The sequence below is a fragment of the Acanthisitta chloris genome, unplaced genomic scaffold (assembly GCF_000695815.1).
Source record: "Acanthisitta chloris isolate BGI_N310 unplaced genomic scaffold, ASM69581v1 scaffold6899, whole genome shotgun sequence".
In the NCBI taxonomy this organism is placed as follows: domain Eukaryota; kingdom Metazoa; phylum Chordata; class Aves; order Passeriformes; family Acanthisittidae; genus Acanthisitta; species Acanthisitta chloris.
Window position 1 is genome coordinate 118789 of NW_008693006.1, and position 17384 is coordinate 136172.

At 38.5% G+C, this 17384-nt stretch overlaps 1 protein-coding gene across 1 annotated transcript in view; it reads right to left on the reverse strand.

Moving 5' to 3' along the window:
* Positions 1 to 17384, reverse strand: part of LOC103810015 (thyrotropin-releasing hormone-degrading ectoenzyme-like) — a gene marked incomplete at its 5' end in the record, with an annotated part of 65741 nt that overhangs the window by 36093 nt on the left and 12264 nt on the right. The window contains 3 exons of the mRNA XM_009082897.1: positions 2770 to 2825; positions 2924 to 3057; positions 11950 to 12038. Coding sequence (XP_009081145.1) covers positions 2770 to 2825; positions 2924 to 3057; positions 11950 to 12038 — 279 coding nt within the window. The remainder of the gene's footprint in view (positions 1 to 2769; positions 2826 to 2923; positions 3058 to 11949; positions 12039 to 17384) is intronic.

Genomic DNA, 17384 nt, shown 5'->3' on the forward strand with positions numbered 1-17384 from the left:
AACCCATTGTACTGCTCTAAAAGAAAGTGAGGCAACTTTTGCACTGTGCCTCGCAGCCAAGGGAGGGAAAGCTAAGCTGCCTTTAGGCTGACAGTAGCCATCTGAACACTGAGTTTTTGAGGAAACTGAAAGAGTCTGTATGATTCTGATAGCTGCCAGAACTTGTTTTAGGAACTCTGCTGTATCACACCAGAGCACCAGACACTGCAGGAGCAACTGCACCACACTGCAGCATCAGGGTGCAATTCCCCACTGCTTATCCCAGCAAGAGCTTTTCTATCTGTTTTCTTACTACAAGAAGTTCAGATGCTTTGCCATCAAGGCCTTCCTTCAACACACTCCTAACAGTCTCTTAATGCCTCCTGAGTCCTACTCATTATAAAGGAACAGGGCAAGGATTAGGCCTATTTCTGATCTTTCTTTGTCTGGGAGAAAGGAAATGAAAATAAAAATACCAAGCACTTTTTAAAAAGTTACCATGTTATCACAGTTCGCTAATTAGACTAACTTCAGCATCACTATAATTGTTTGGTTTTTTTTTTTAATAGGAAAGATGATACATGAATAACATAAAAATGATCAACAAAAAGTATACCCTACATGGCAAGTCTAGCCAGGTCCACATATCTTATTGCTAGTCCTGAAATATAGAGTACTTGTAAACATACAGATCTTTCCCCATCCAGACTAGCTTGTAAGGCACATACTCAACGTAATACTACTGACAGGATTCTGGAAACAGGAATCTAGCTATGTATTCCTGTTGAAAGAATATTACCTCATAAGTGATATCTATGTATGCACATGCATATATACATAAATTATTAGCTCCACTACATCTTTTCATGGTGCACAAGTATTAAATGCAGCAGCAGTCCACTACAGCTCATTGTTAACAAAAGAAAGTCAAGATTTTACTTGTGAAAACTTCACACTGCTCTGGTGTAGTTACCTCTGAAAAAGCAGCAGGATCCAGTATCACCATTAAAGTACTTTGGAAAACTAGTGGGGATTGCATTACTCATCTAATCTTTGGGTGGTTTTAAGGCAGACAAAACCTGTCCAGACAATGCAGGTTGGGCCTTTAATCAAGACCTTGCCTTTATGCTCCATGTACAAGACATCCTAGAGCACTGGCTCCATACTGACTCAGAAGAAAAACACTTACCTACAGAAATTTGCTTAAGAAACAGCTTTTTTCAGGGTCTAGATTTTCAGGGAAGTCTAGCTATATCTGACTGCATTCAGTGTATGGAAGAAGTAGGTATCACACTGATTCTGTGTAACTGCACACTACTCTGAGGTGCCAAAACCAAATAAAACTTGAAAAGTCTATGACACGACTCAACATTTGGGAGTTCATGTAATAGCCTATGTATTTCAGAATACTCTGCAATATTATAGTAGCCAGAGAGTAGACAATTCATGGTCTGCTGAGTCTGAAGTAATGACCTATTTCTAGTCCTTCAGTGTTGCCAATAGGAAAATGCCACATAGCAAGGATGAAGGGCAGTGCAAACAGCAAACGGATGCTCCTGCCCCCATGATAACTCCTTCCCTACTACATCTCTGGACTTTTAAGTTAGGGCTAGTCACTAATTTATGTCAGAAGCAGGAACAGAGTGGTAGAAATACAACTGTGTTTTACTGCTGTTATGCTAGAACATCACTGAGCTGTGACACTGTGACTGCATCTCAAACACCTCCAGTGATTGTTTGTAGGTAAATATACCTCAGTACCACAAATTCTTGCGAGCCCCTAACCAAATATGGCTATAAGCACACCACCAGAAAAGACAGTGGTGTCAGCAATTCTTCTTATGCTACCTTTGAAATCACAGTGCAATTAAAATTACACTATTTGTAATTTTGCAATTAACTTTGTAAATTATGCAATTAAAAAGCATTATTGATGCAATGTTTCCAGGTACCTCAAGAATCAAAATATTTCCAGGTAGCTCAAAAATCAAATTATTACCTCAAAAATCCATCAGGTACCTCAAGAATCAGGAATCAAAAAATCAAAAGAAAGTAATATTCCATTACTTTCCTCTAATTTTACCCTTTCACTACCAACATACTGGATGCCCTGATTTCAAAATGGGGACAATTCTGTTTCTTCAATTTGGAAAGAAAGCACTACCTAACCAGCACTATATGTGCTAATTATTTACTCTGATTATACAGTAACACACAAAATGTTGCATAAACTCCAGATACGCTCAATGGAACTGCTCTTAGCATTCTGTGTGAAAGGCATCACACAGAAAAAAAAAGTATGTTCTAGCAGATTACAGGAAAAGAAAGATATTAGAAAAGTGATATAACAGTACAAGTCAGGGCAAAAAAAATTACTGAAGCTGAAAGTGCCTTCCATCACAAATTAAATACAGCACAATGGTCAGTTATTAAAAAAAGGAAAGGTGGGGTATTTGAGAGAAAGAGAAGAAAAAAACCTCCCTCATTCGTTAGAAAGAGGAAAGAGATTATTTATCTCCAAAATGTTAAATTGAACTTGGTGCAAAATTGATCAGATCTCTCCAGACTCGGAAATATCCTACGGCAATTATTGATCAAGAGTGGTGAATGTGCTACAGACCATGTTTATGTGCCATACAAAAAAAAGGGGGGGGAGGGGAAAAGAACTAAAGTGTGTTTAAAACATATTTAACTTTGAAACACACTCAACTGTCTCAACTGCTGAGTTAATGGCTGCATGAGTTATTGCAGCAATGTGTATGAGGATAGATGATCTTCAGGAAAACATACCTGGCTAGATTGAATGCATCATCGATCAAACCTGCTCGATTACTGACAGAAATAACCTGTGAGGGGCAAGCACAAAAATCGAACCATTTAGGATGATGAAACAGTGGAGGTTCACCTATGAAAGCAGATTTTAGGGATGAGAAGAGGAGCTCACCTCATGGTTCCTTGTTAGCTGATTAATTAGCAGCCTCCAATTCCTAATATCATAATTAACTCTGAAGTAGCCAGTCTGGTTGATGTTCCCCAGCAACCAATTTGCCTCTTCCAAAGCAGGAATTCTGTGATGTTCTGGAAACAAAGAACAAGAAGGGAAGGGGTCTTGGTTTTAAATTTAAAACATTCTAGACATATCTGTCAAATTTCATCCTTCTTTAAATCTACAAAAAAAGCAGTAAAAATAATTCAAAGAGTAACAAAAACGTTGTATTTGATTTATGACTTCCTTTATCTGTTCTGATGTAGAGATAACAGCTGACATTCCTATGGGGACCTTTCACCCACATGGAAGTCCAAAGGTGGGTTTTTAACCTGGCAAATATTATTTATATGAGAGGTACCCATTTTAAGTCTGGTATCCTGATTCTGTCCATGGTAAAACAGTATCCTACAACTATAACTCAAGTAATTCAATGGATGTGCTACAGAGAGAAGGCTAAACCTGTGATAAAAAAAAAATTCTTAAATGTTTCTGCATGTATTTTCAGACCGGATTTTAAATTACAGTATTTCCAGTTGTACAAGCTTCTAGCTACTAATCACTGAGGGGCTCCTCTTTAGAGCTAGACTAATTAACCTTATATCAACTAACCTGTTCTTTATATTTCTCCTCATTTCAAGTAATCACATTGGGGTTGAAAGTCTAAATTTATTACAGTATTTGTACAGTCAGGGAGTCTACAACTTTTTGCAGACTAGGGATTGCGACAACAAAAATGCCCTGAACTCGCAACACACTCTTCTTTTTCACTATGGAAAGAATCACAACAGGATGAAGCCTCAGGCTTCAATGTCTCTTGAAGAAGCCTTCAATCTAGTCAATTATTCTGAGAAAACTAATCATGAACCAGAATGCCCTAAAAATTCAGAAACATTATTTTCTACTGGAACTAAATTAGTTTGTATACTGTTGTATTTTGTACACACATTTAAAAAAACCAAACCAAACACACACACACACAAAAAAAAACAAAACAAAAAAACCCAACACACAAAACAAAACAAAACCCCAAACAAACATAAAATAATTAAATTTGTTATAAATGTAATTCCACCAGGGAATTGTTTGGTGTGCTTGAATTCCCTGAAAGTAACAATTAACAATATGGTCTTTACAATTTACACATACTATCTAGGACACAGACTTACTAAAGAAATAGATTTGTTTCAGTCATTCTTATGAAAAAGCGATTTCTGAGTAAATGATAGATGACTAGGACTACAGATAGAAGTTATGCTTCTCCCTTGACTAATAGAAAACCCACAAATAACTATTATTTTAAGGTGCAATAAATACAAAGATCAGGAAGACCCCAATCTTAGAACACCTAATTATATGTTTAAGTTCATGGAGCTGGATTTTGCACATGAATTTAGATAAAAGGCTGCAGGATTAAAAAAGTCCTCTCCTAGGTTGTTCTGAAATTATTAAAATCTCTTACAAATAAACTTCTTAAGAAATATTAAACCCAGAATAGCTCAGTTGTTGCCTATTCAATTCAATCATTATTGATCATTTAGGGTTTGTCTAACTTGCTTGCTCAATTTAATTATTCTATACAAACAAATGAGAAAAACAAAATACAGACTCCTGGTTTTACTTAAAATACAGATTACATCCATTTAGCAATCTGTGATAAAGCACCAAGCAGACACTTTCTTTAGGAGCCAACATATCCTGCAGAAATGGGACTGAGAAAATCAGAATTAAGTTCTACAACTCTGTGGACTTCCCAGACATTCAATGTCAAAACACCTAAGCTGCTTTTGCCATGCAATCTGATTTGGAACAAGGTTTTAACACTATGTGTCCCTTCTTCCACAGGAGAGTGTTAAACACCAGTCTGTATAGCTCACTGCCAAACAAACTCTCTTAGAATGCTCTACTGAAGTTATTCCCCTGTTTAAATCCTTTTTTCATTGGATATGAAGTCAAAACCACCACTTGCTTCATCCTACTTATAGAAGACTTGAATCCTGCTTCCTGTGTCACCATATACAAAGAAAAACATTACTGTAGAGATACTGTAAAAGATCGTAATAGTTACAGCATAGTGATATAGGCACTTTTTTGGAACAGATTTGGATCAAATATCTGCTGTAAAAAAGAGAACGAAGAAATCTGAATCTGGATCTACTCCATCCTCCTGAGTTTACCCAATGTGGTGCTGTGAAGACAGACTGTCAGCCCTAAATTTCAGCTATGTTCCTTATCAACCTAGTGGATTTCTTAAGAGCAACAACAAATATACCCACTTCTCTATCTAGGAGACACTGCTGAGGGAAAGGATGACTGGGTTTCTCTGGGTCTTTAGGCATGCATTACCATGGTGGGGTCAGGAGCAGGCTGCCCAAGCCTGGCAGGAAATCCTAACACCTTAATGTAGTATGACTTTCTGTCTATGCTCTTCAGTTGCAAACTAACCTCTAAATGCCACCATCCCTGAAAACAGCTACATGTAAATGGTTAACCACTGCCCCTCTATTATACTACCTTAAGGCATAACAAATGGGCTATGGATGCACATTAAGCAATATCTGGGTAAATAAATAAATTAAAATGGAAATTTGCAAAATCAGATGTAATTAAAAAAACTCACATTTTTTCTTGTTTGAGTATTTGTGCTAAATTTTCATTTCTGAAGTGTGGAAATCACTTATGCTTTAATAGAGTATTGAATTATACTTGCCAGTCAAATATTAAAAGTTCAAAATAACCTATTTCACAAATAACAGCTGTGCAAGACCCCAACACATACCACTTTAATGGAGAACAGTATCTTTTCAAAGCTTGATGGCATTATTGCTGTTTTAGTCAATTTGAATTGAACCATAACCCCTTGCTATTATTTTTCAATAAGACCACACGTGTTGATGTTCTCCTGAAATACAGGACAGGAATCTTTCATGCCTTCCCCCCTCATATAACGAGCTGGTTATTTTAAGGGACTGCCTGATGCATGTGCTTCACATAATTCTATACAATTTAGTAGAATTTGATGTTTGTGACTGTCAATTCTCACGCCTTCCTATAAAAGAAATTCTTTCTTTTGGTGATTGCAGCACTGAAAATTTCTATACACCTGGGTAATGTCTCCACTCACCACAAACACATTTATTAGTTGCCTGTTAAAAGTATTATAGTTAGGGAAAAGATAGTCATTCAGTGTTAAACCCTACATTAAAGCATTCATGACATTCTAAACAACAACAAAGATTTCATTTGGGAAGAAATCTATCTTTGAAGGCTTTAGTTCACCTTGTCAAATTCAATCTAAAATTTATATCCAGTTGTATTTGAGATTAAAGGGAATCTTTTTCTTTTAATTTTCTTCCATTAGAAAGTGCTTTTCCACGGTCATGTTTTGTCTGGATGCCTCAGAAAATAACACTACTCTCAAATTTTCAGTTTTGCCACATACGTATAAGAAACATTTAGGAGGAAATGGTTAAATTTAATGACACTTGTTTTGAAGTAAGAAAATCAGTCAGAGTATTATTCGCATTTTCTCTGCTCTGGAAGTGTGAGACAGTCCTCCAGCTGGTGCTAACTGCACGTGGCTTGAAGTTCTGAGCTCTCCCAGCTCTCAAGCAACTTCAACCCCACCAAACCCAGCAGAAATGATGGAAGCCTGCTCCTCTGCAATGCAACACAAGAACCTTGTGAGGCAGTTTGGGAGAAGGGCACCCCTCTTCATGACAGTACTCCAATGCTGCCAAAAGCATGAGCTAAACACAGTTCCAATACTATTTCAAGTGTTCAGACTCACAATTGTTATTTTAACTCTACATTTTATACAACCCCTAGCATACTAAGAAATTGGTTTATGCTGGTAGAATCCCTACTGGGAGAACTGACTCTGTTTTCCTGCAAAAACAACTGCACAAGAGTAAGCACAAATTCATGTCAACAACAGCAAGTGATTTTTTTTCTGACAAAGGAAATGTTTCATGAGGAATTTCATCACAATATTTTTTTAAAAGATACTGGTTTTAACTAAATTCTGCATATATTCTTGCAATAACTTTTCATACAGGGAGAAGGCAAAGAAGAAAAGTTGCATCTCACTTGCATGTTGCCATCACTGCATGTTGAAAGAAAATGTTCTGGTATAGTAAACAAGACAATAAATGGAGCAAATCAACAAATATAGTCTCACATACTCTTTCCTCAGACTACCCTTCCATGCATTAACATTCCTATATGATGGAACTGCTAATGTCTAAGGTGATACACAGTGTAAGAAGCAGTCTTTTGTTAGGATCTTTGCTCAGCTCTTGGGGTAAGGGGAGTGAGTCTGATTCGCTGTCAAAATTATACCAGGACTGCAGTCATATCCCCAGTCCTCACGATGGCTGGCTAAAGCTCAAAGCAGGACCTATCTAATTATTTTACTTCACAGTGCTTCTTATCCTTCTGCTTTTTTAAGATAAAAGAGTGGAGTATGGAAGCAACACAGGTCAAGCTCAGCAGCTGAGTCTCAGAAGGGAAAAGAAAGGGTATTTTTCTAAAGGTGCAACTAATGCTCTGTTCCCCAGCAGGCAGACAGCAAAGCCCACCTCAGAAGCATGTCTTCTACAAAACACTTCATCAGGAGAATCAGCCTCTCAAGGGGTTCACAGTTAAAGTAGAGATTATCTAGTAGGAGGTGGCACACTAAATTAGGACTTGCTTTTTGGAAGGCAATTGCCCTGTTGAACTTTCCTTCCCCCATCTCACAGCAATCCTGAAGAGATACTAAGAGGAGTCTGAATGGCAGTCACTTTACCAGAGGCAGGGAGGTCCGTCAGAGGAATATTTCCCTGGAACATAACAAATCAGTCAAGGAACAGGAGGTGGGGATGGAAAGGGCATGGAGGCAGGCTGTAAAGCTGCAACAATCAGTTCAGCAGCACTTGCTGAGTTGCATGGAAATGTTTCCTACTTGGAGACTGAGTGTCAGAACAACCAGACCCACGGAACAATAAGTATGCCTTTTTCCAAAGCCCTGCTCACCCACTGGAAATGGATGCTAGCTAAACTTCCTCACTTGAGGTTAAGGTCAGTTCTCCTGGATTTGTCAAAACACAACAGGTCAGCCTGTGCTTCCACACTTAGCATGCCTTCAGCAGCAATCACCAACAATGTACCACAAGCCCTGCTAAGCAGTCATCTTGTGGGGGCAGAATGAGTTCAAAACTAGTCTTTGACTTTTTACCCACTACTGATTTGGGGCTGATCCCAAAATGTTGTGTATACATGTTCATAGATCATTATAGCAACAACAAAAGAGGCAATTTATCTAGGAGAAACAGAAACAACACTTGGAACTATGACAGAGCAGAAGTTCGTAACACCAATGATTTCCACAGTGCCAATGAAATTTATCATTCAGCAGACATGCAAGACTGCGACACAAAGACCATTGCAGCCACCTTAGTGTGATGTCTCTGACCTCAGTATGGACAGGAACATTAATCATGAGATGTCTTCTTTGTGACTGGTTTACACTCACTTGAAGCAGAACAGTTTCATCCATGGCTATGAGAAGTGACCAGGGAAAAGACAGTGGTGACCTATTTGTGCAGCACTCTGAGAGCAAACCAGAGAGCTGCATTTCACACACCCAAACTAAGCCAGTAAAAGGGCCATCGTCTGATGGCTGGTACATGAACTGATGAGTAGAAATATGTTCACATAAATGCTATGGCTCACTGGGTACAGAGAAAAAAGACAGGCAGAAACAACTGCAAAATGAAAAGCTTCCAAAACTATGACTACATACCTTCCACAAACACGTGGGAAGAGCTATATTGAATATGAAATATCCTGGAGATTATGCACTTTGTCAGACAAGTTGCCTGGCACTGTCCTTCCTAACATGATTTCTTGCAAATGACAATGAATTGCATCTCAAAAAGACACTGCATAGCTGTAATTTTCCAGCGTGTCCCTTCACTTTGCTGCTGTGAAGAATGGACTGAATTAGCTCTGTTGCCAGCAGTTGGGATGATCTGCAGTTATCTGACCTAATCCTGCTCAGCATATTGAACAATCAGTAATCTACATGCTCACTAGCTCTGGTAGTGGCCAGACGTGGCCAGGATGAGTAGAGAGCAGCAACTCAATCATCCTACATTCAGTGACTCTCACAAGACTATACGGCAGCCTCTTATCCCTTGCTCATGAAAATGCCAATTAGCATCCTGCAATATCTTGATGTAGCAATGAGGATTCAAACCCAGCACTTCTCTCTCTTGTCTTTTTCTGTATGTACATGAACGAAAAGACTCTTGCATCAGCAAATAACTATCCCTGATGAACTTTAGTGCAAGGCAGGTTTACTCCCATGGGAAGTTGTTATTTGAAATGCCACAAAAAAGGAATATTTCTTAATGGCAATATATGTAGCTATTTCAAAACTGCTATGGTTTCATTTCCTTCAGACAAACCACAGACAAGGTTATTTTATTGAAAAATTTAAGTGATATGCCAAGATATCATAATGGTAGTCATTAACTTGGACTCTTCACTACTGGCACTGAAATGAGGTCTGTGATCAGTACTGCATGACAAACAAGAGAGCTGTTCATCACCTCCTATCCACTCTTCAGGTTACACTGGAAGCTTCTTCAGCATGACAGTTTAGTCAACAAGAAAGAATTGCTTACTCTTTCCTAAAAAGGACATGGAAACCATCCTCATGAACAGCACGTGCTCCAAACTTGATTTAAATATCTGCATTCAGCTACACTCGAAGAAAAATGTGACCACTCCCAATCTTCCAAATATCCTCTGGAGCAGTTTGTTTCACCTCCAGCTTGCAGAGTTGTTCCCAGACTACTCACCAAGACAACACTGAAACTATGTCCTCTGTATAACAGAAAGTCTTCAGGATTCTTCCAGTCCACAAGAATCAATCCTGGAAACTGCCCTTTGGAGTCCCAGAATACCACCCAAATCCCCATGAAACAAACATACCAGCGGCAGAAAAACTCCAGGAGTACCACAGAACCATCTATACCAGCCCCAATACATAACAACATGTACAATGAATCATACATTGAGTACATCCAGGAATGTTCTTACTGACTTTTTTATGCAAAGGAATTCTCCAGCTGAGCTAGACAACAATAAGCAGAAGGCAAGAGGACATCCCTGCTGTAGTAATAAGTTTACAGTCTCATTCTCAATGAGGCACAGAAAGTGAATGACTGAGTGAAAGTAATGAGGAAGAACAAGGATAATGACAATAGATCACAGTGCCATTGATTTGCTACACAGGAGACTGACGACTGAGAAAAGTTCCTCTTTAATTTCTATATAGCAGCCACACCAAAATCATTGCTCACACTGGCCATCATTAATTTGTTGATTTCTTGAAGGCATTCCGATTGGAGCAGTGGATCTTAAAAGGGTGGGTAGCAGTTTTATGGCCTTGTTCCTCCACAGAACTCTGCAAGTAAAAGGCAATAAGGAAGCATCTATGCAGATAATAGTGATACACTGAACTTAGAAGGCAGGAGTGAAGGGAAGGAGGCATGCATGTGTAACCTGATGAGAAGAGATGAAATGAGATGAGATGAGATGAGAGGAGATGATCTAAAAACTTTGAAGTCAGTAGGAACCCTTCTCTTAACTTCAGTGAGAGTTCAATCAAGCCCTAAAGGACAAAAGCAGAGCAGGTCATTAAGGCAGACTGTGAAAGTGCAAACAGGTTTTGAAGTATTTTGGAGGTTTTAATATTTAAAAATATGGCCAATGAAGTAAGTTTCTGAAAAGTGAGGCATCTGCATGCTCTCACTAGAGTATGTTTCCCAGGTATGAAAAGAGCCCTGGTCACAGGCACATTTCTAGATCATGATATCATGGGAGCAGCATAAAACACATTACTTACTCATGGGATGCAAACAATCAGGGCAAAGAAACGTGTACCTTGTATCACTAGAAAGAGGAGGCACTCAGATTTCTACTGACCATGCACCATTCATTTTCAGTCCTGCTGGCAGCTAAGTTCTATGTGACCAATATATTTTAGTAACTTAGAGAAAAAAAGGCTCACACAGGTTTGCCTTCCCTCCTCTCTCCCATTAAGTTTCTATTAGAGGCAAATCTCTATACCCTTCTAATTTTACAAGAAGGGGTCAGTTTTCCCTCTACAGCCCGTGTGTCAAGGAGATGCATGGATTCTTCTCCTCCCTTCCATATAATCATTCTATTCAAGACTCCATATGTCTTCCCTCACTCTCTTCAATTCCAGTCCAAAACTGACAGATGATGTAGCATAAACTGCTAAGGAAATAGAGAAATATTTCATGAAATTTCTATGGCAGGATTCCTTTTTTAGGTGATAAAAACCTACTGTGGTCTAGCACTCACTGTCCTCAGGACAATAACTATTACTGTTATGATCTTGTAGGAACTGAGAAGGAAGAAAATAAGTTGCAAGCAGAATAATTCACTTCTGAGGTCCAGATATAGTTATCTAATAGAGAGAATAAAAAATACTTTTGATAGATCAATAAGGAAAATTTTAATGACAGAAAACATTTCTTAGCCACGGTTCAGACTATGGATTGGAGTTAAAAATGCTAAAATTCTAAATTTACTAAATCATATTCATGAGATGCTTTGTTATAAAAAAATTACATTTAACTTTCACCAATCAATAAAGTGAATTTCATTAATCAATGACTTGATATGTGTTGCCAAATATAAAATACTTAGCACTTAGATACACATTTCTATCTAAAAGCTTTACATTATACTGGCTAAATTCTGCAATAATTACAAATCTTGCCAGTTTTTCATCCTTCATTCCTCCTCCCTCCCTTCCCAGCTCTCTTTCTTTGTAATTCATTTTAAGTAGCTAAAACTGGGTGCAGAGCAACCAAACAATTATCTAGGATCAATTCCAACGAAACAGTTGAGGAAAACAGAAGTATGCTTTATGAGATTCCACTGGGAGGAAAGTTTATTTTTACCTGATTTGTTAGACACCCATATAATTGCCTCTGATGAGATGTGGCTCGTATTTCCTACTGCAATTGTTAATGGAATCTGCCACAAGTAGCTGCAAGACAAAGGAGGGGGAATCTAAGAACAAAAATACTGAACTGATTCTTCTCACAGCAATCAGGGATCATGTCAAAGACATCAAAACACAATTTCAGTAGTAGTGTAAAGATCTGTGGATTCTAGCAAGTTACTTTGATTTTGAAATGCATTTGCTATTAGCAATAAAACAATGAAAAAGTCATTCATCTTAAAAAAAACCCCTAAATTATATTTCACATTTTTTGCATACTATCATCATATCACAAAAGAGTAGATTTCCCATATGAAGAAGAACACTTTACATTTACTTAGAAAAAGAGGACCTCCAAATAAAACATGCTTTGATTTATAGGGACTTCAAAGTTTAAAAATAACATACTCTTCTAGCAACTTCTTAAAAAACTACAATGGGCTTTCATTGCTGCTGGTTTATAAAAACAAAATGAATGGGATGGATCTCCACTTATCTGCACCATTTATTATCACTTATGTGTATGCAAACTGGACAAAACATGCTACAAGTGGGTTAGGTGATACACTGGTATAATGAGACCCCAACTCCCTTACAGGGTATTACAAACTGTTTCTCATTTGGAGTAAATGTTAAAATTTGCCTAAGACTTTTATATAACATCTTCATCTCAATAAACAGAAACTGACTATATGAAGTCAATCTTCTGGGGGAGAGATGGAATGGATGAATTCCTGCATGTCTTCATAACCACCTCCACTCCCGAACTCTCAAAAGCACCATTCTGTCAATTAGTGAAAGAGCAGGTATTTCCCTCACAGGCCTGCCATGTCATTTTGTCAATCAGTCAAGGGGAAGCATTGAGTAATGGTACAGTTGGCACCTTTGGCTGCTGTTTACGTAGGTGGTATAGGGGAGTATGTGTGCAGTTAAGCAAGGCAGCATGGGAAGAGAATGGCCCCAACTCAGGTCTATCACCATATACTACCACCTTGATACCAAATAAGTGTGCCATTTTAGATTGATTGCATTAAAATGGTCCAACGATGTGTGGGACAGTTCTTGATATCTGCATCAGCTTCTCTCCTGCTAGTACACAGCATTGCAAAACTAGCCTACAGTATTAAAAAAAGTTAGGTTTACTCCTTTCCACTTAGCCAGAAGCATGCTCCACTAAATTACAAACACCATCCAAAAGTTCCACAACCACAGTCAATATGGGCTGGCTTGCAAGGGTTGCCTTGCTGGCCTGACTTGGTGACTGGGGGAGGGAGAGACCTCCTGCCATCACACTTGGCTCCTGACTCTGTCCATTTGCAAAGAACCCTCAGCATGCACCAGGATTTGCATTGCTTAGAACAGAATTGTGTGTCCAGGAAACATTTGTCCATACAGCAGTGATTCAGCAGAGAGGGGGAGATATTCAGACAACCATACAGCTGAAAGAGCTATGAGTGATACTAGAAAGGAAACATGGTATTTACTGCCATATGGGAGAAGAAGAAAGGGTTCCATGTGATTTTGGGTGCTCTGAATGTTAGTATCATGACACACTGGAAAAATTATCAGATCTACTCCTGCACTGAAGATATGCTCCACATGAGCACATGCTCTGGCACATGCTTTTTGGATAATTAAGCTGTGGCATTTGAAGATACTATTGGCTTTACTGGTCTTCCCACTCCTTGTACTGGACATGACCAGACTCCATAGCACAGCCAGCAGAAAAGGATGCCCACTGGCGCACTAGCTTCTCCAGTTCTCAATCTGGGGTCTTCACACAAAGTTACCTTCATTGTTGGCTTAACTAATATTCTGAACTGTGAATTGTAGAAGAGTGTATTGTATCCTACTGCTTCTGCTACAGCAGCAGTAACTTCTGGGTTCAAAAGGTGAGGGCAGTCAGAGGATACTACAAAGAGATGCACCGAATTATATTCACTATTCTCTTAACTATCTTATAACTTACTAGACACCCACTGGTGTTTTTGAGTCTGTCCAAAAAAACACCTCCCAGGACATACATCATCTTTAAAAACATATCCAATTCTAAATACTTGGTTCTCCAGAATGAAAAAGATGCTGGCAAACTGTGACTGAGAAAAATGAGGCAAAATTTAGCATAAAGCTAGTACATTATTTGAAAGAACAGGAACACTGGTATATGAAAAAAAAATTTTAACATGCATTTGCATGGTATTTTTATGACCGTTGAGATCAACTCCTCCTGAAAAATTTAATCTGCAAAATAAGATACTGTGAGCTGTCTATGTAGCTTATTTAAGCACATAAATACACATTCACAGATATTAATGTATGAACATACACATGGACACTTGTTATTTTGAGAAGGAACTTCATAGAAAAGTATTCTGTATATTGCAATATCTATAGAGAGAAGAATTTTATATTACCTTATTTTATATTGCCTCCAGTTAAGGGAAATCCCATTGAAATAAGATAGATCCTTCTCTGAAAGGTGATATAGCAGTGGAACAGCTGTCATGCAAGCTACCCATCTTCAGGAAAAATATGTGGATTTAGCTGGGAAGATTCATACTGGCAAATTTAAATTTTATCTCCCCAAAACGAGAGATCTCCTGATATTCTTGGGGCTCTCCACAACTTCCAAAGCTCACACTCTTTGATATTGGTTTCTCAGGTGAACCACAGGTTTTATTTTAATAGACATCTCCAGAAACACATTTTTCCTACTTTACTGCTGCTGTTTTCTCTGTTTATCTGCTTTCTCCTTCCCTTCCTCTCCATTCTCAGTGAAACTTCTGCTGCTGTTGCAGAAGTAGCTGTGGCTAACACTTTTTCTGTGTATGTAGGAGATACATATCTGGCTCACCTTTTAAGAAGATGGCTTCTACACACTGTCTCTCAGTGATCTGTATGGACTGTGTTCTCCAGGTGTGGCTATGAAGAGGGAAACTGTTTTTGCGCTTTTCTACCATGGTCTCCTACTTCACAGCGAAAAGTGGAAAAAGAGGGTCCACTCATCTGTTTTCCTCCTGCTTTGTCTGTGAGTAGTACAGACTTTTTATTAATTCTTTATATGTTGGAAGCACCACCAGCACATTCTCTGTATGTATTTGACCAGTGAAAAAAGCATGCCATTTCTGCTGGCCATCTGCTGCTTGCTGTGACAAACCAGTTACAGTAAGAATCTAGTCTTGAGGATCCAGTGTCTAGGGCAGCCAGACTTGAAACAACCCATTTGGTCCTCTTACCATCAAGAAAATGTCTGCAGGAATCAGATGCCTGTTCAGGTAGCACATTCGGCCCCTGGGTGAAATGGAGCTATCAAACTGCATTCAATCGACCTGGGATGTTGAGGAGCTTCAGAGGGATTTGTACATAATGCTCCTCTGGAATCAAACCTGATCACTTTGACAGGGAGCTAGAGGCTAACCACTTATTTGGAGAAACTAAGGGCTATTTCGGGAATTTAAAAGACCAACTCTGAGGATGAGGAGGAGAGACACCTAAAACTAGAACAGACATGAACTGTGCTGAGCATAACACTGTTCAGTTATAAATGTCTTCAAGAGATATAGGAAAAGAAGAATCTTGTTGAAAGGTAGTATAAAAAAGCCTTTTACTGTTGATTTACAAGTGAGAAACTGTTCATGTGAAATAGTTAAATTTAGGTAGACAGGATACCATACACAATGAAGAGAATGCATTGGTGAGGTTTTGTGTGACAAAGTAATAAAATCTTGCATCTGCCAAGGTACATGCAATACCAGAAGCCAGCTAATTATGCTCTGTGTGGAATATATTAATTTTTTTTTGTATGGGGAAGCATGACATAACAACCAGATAGGCAGTATTGATGCACTTTATCACTCTTGGAAAATTATCATATTTGTGATGATTACTCACTTACGCCTTGCCTTTCAACAAGTAAGAACTGAGTTCCTTTGGTGGGCAAATCCTGATACCATTAAAATATTAAGCAAACACGATGCCTTGCATTTCTGCCTTTGATGAACAGTAATGTTGTTGTAACATTGGATTTTCAGTGGAAAAACTTGTACGTTTCTTTGCAAAGAGCTATGCAAAGCCAGATAAAAGGGCGTTAGTTTATTTCCTCTACTTACAAAATAAAGATCTCGGGCCATTAGAAAAGAAAAGGTAAAGTTCCTGGCATTTCAGACTTAGCACATCTCAACTGCTTTTTCACGTTAGTTAATGTTTTTGCTAGAGATGTAAACCCATGCATTTTCAAGATTCATCTTCCCAGTAACCACAATATGCCAAGCTTCCACCCACTGCTGGTAGCGAACACCACGTTCCACCAGTGACAGTTCTCCTTTTCCCCCTAGATTCAAAACTGAACAAAGTTCAGCTATTCCTAGTCATTATTTACAGAACAATGAAGGTATCTGCTCAATATTCAGAAGCTTGTTATCCTGCATTATAAAGAATATACAAGTGATGTGATTGCTTCATGTAAAGTGACAGAACATCTGTACCTAAACGACCACTGCAGAACTCAGCTTCTCCATTTTTTGCATGGCAGAGAAAGTGAATAACCACATTCCCTTTTTCTATCCTTCTGCTTTTACAGACCTCTGGGTTAAAGAATTATATCCTGTTGCTATTTACACATAAACTATACTTAATCCTTCTTATTGTCCACCTCTGTATTTTTCTATTATATGCTTTCAGGTTAGAAAACCAAGCTTGGCCACAGTGCTTTGGAGGCATGCCTACCATGAATTAAAAGTGGCATAATTATTTTCTCTTCTACACTTTTTATATATTTTTAATGCTCCTTTCTTACTAATCCCTACTGTTCTATGTACTTGCTTGACTATGTCTGAACAGTGAGCTGATGTTTACAGAAAATTACATATCATAGCTCCAAGATCTTTTTCCTGAGAGAGAATGGTTTCCTCACAACCTACCACTGAGTATCTCTTAGAACTGCTTTCCCCACATGCATTGCCTCATTATCAACACTAAGCTTCATCCGTCTTTCTATTACAATGTCAATCAGCCACAACATATACTCCTGTCATCTTGGTAATTAACATTTGTTTTTACTACACTCACAAAAATCCTACTACCAGAAAACTGTCACTTCACTTTTCCGTACCATATGACATCCTCCTCAGTATGTAAAGCTGGGGGAATAAGGAGGAAGTGGGGATGTTCAGAGTGATCGCATTTGTTTTTCCAAGTAACTGTTAGGCATGATGGAGACCTGCTCTCCTGTGGATGGCTGAACACCTGCCCGCCCATGGGAAGTGGTGAGTAAATTCCTTGGTTTGCTTGCTTGTGCACACACCTTTTGCTTTCTCTATTAAACTGTCTTTATCTCAACCCATGAGTTTTCTCATTTTTACTCTTCCAATTCTCTCCCCATCCCAACAGCAG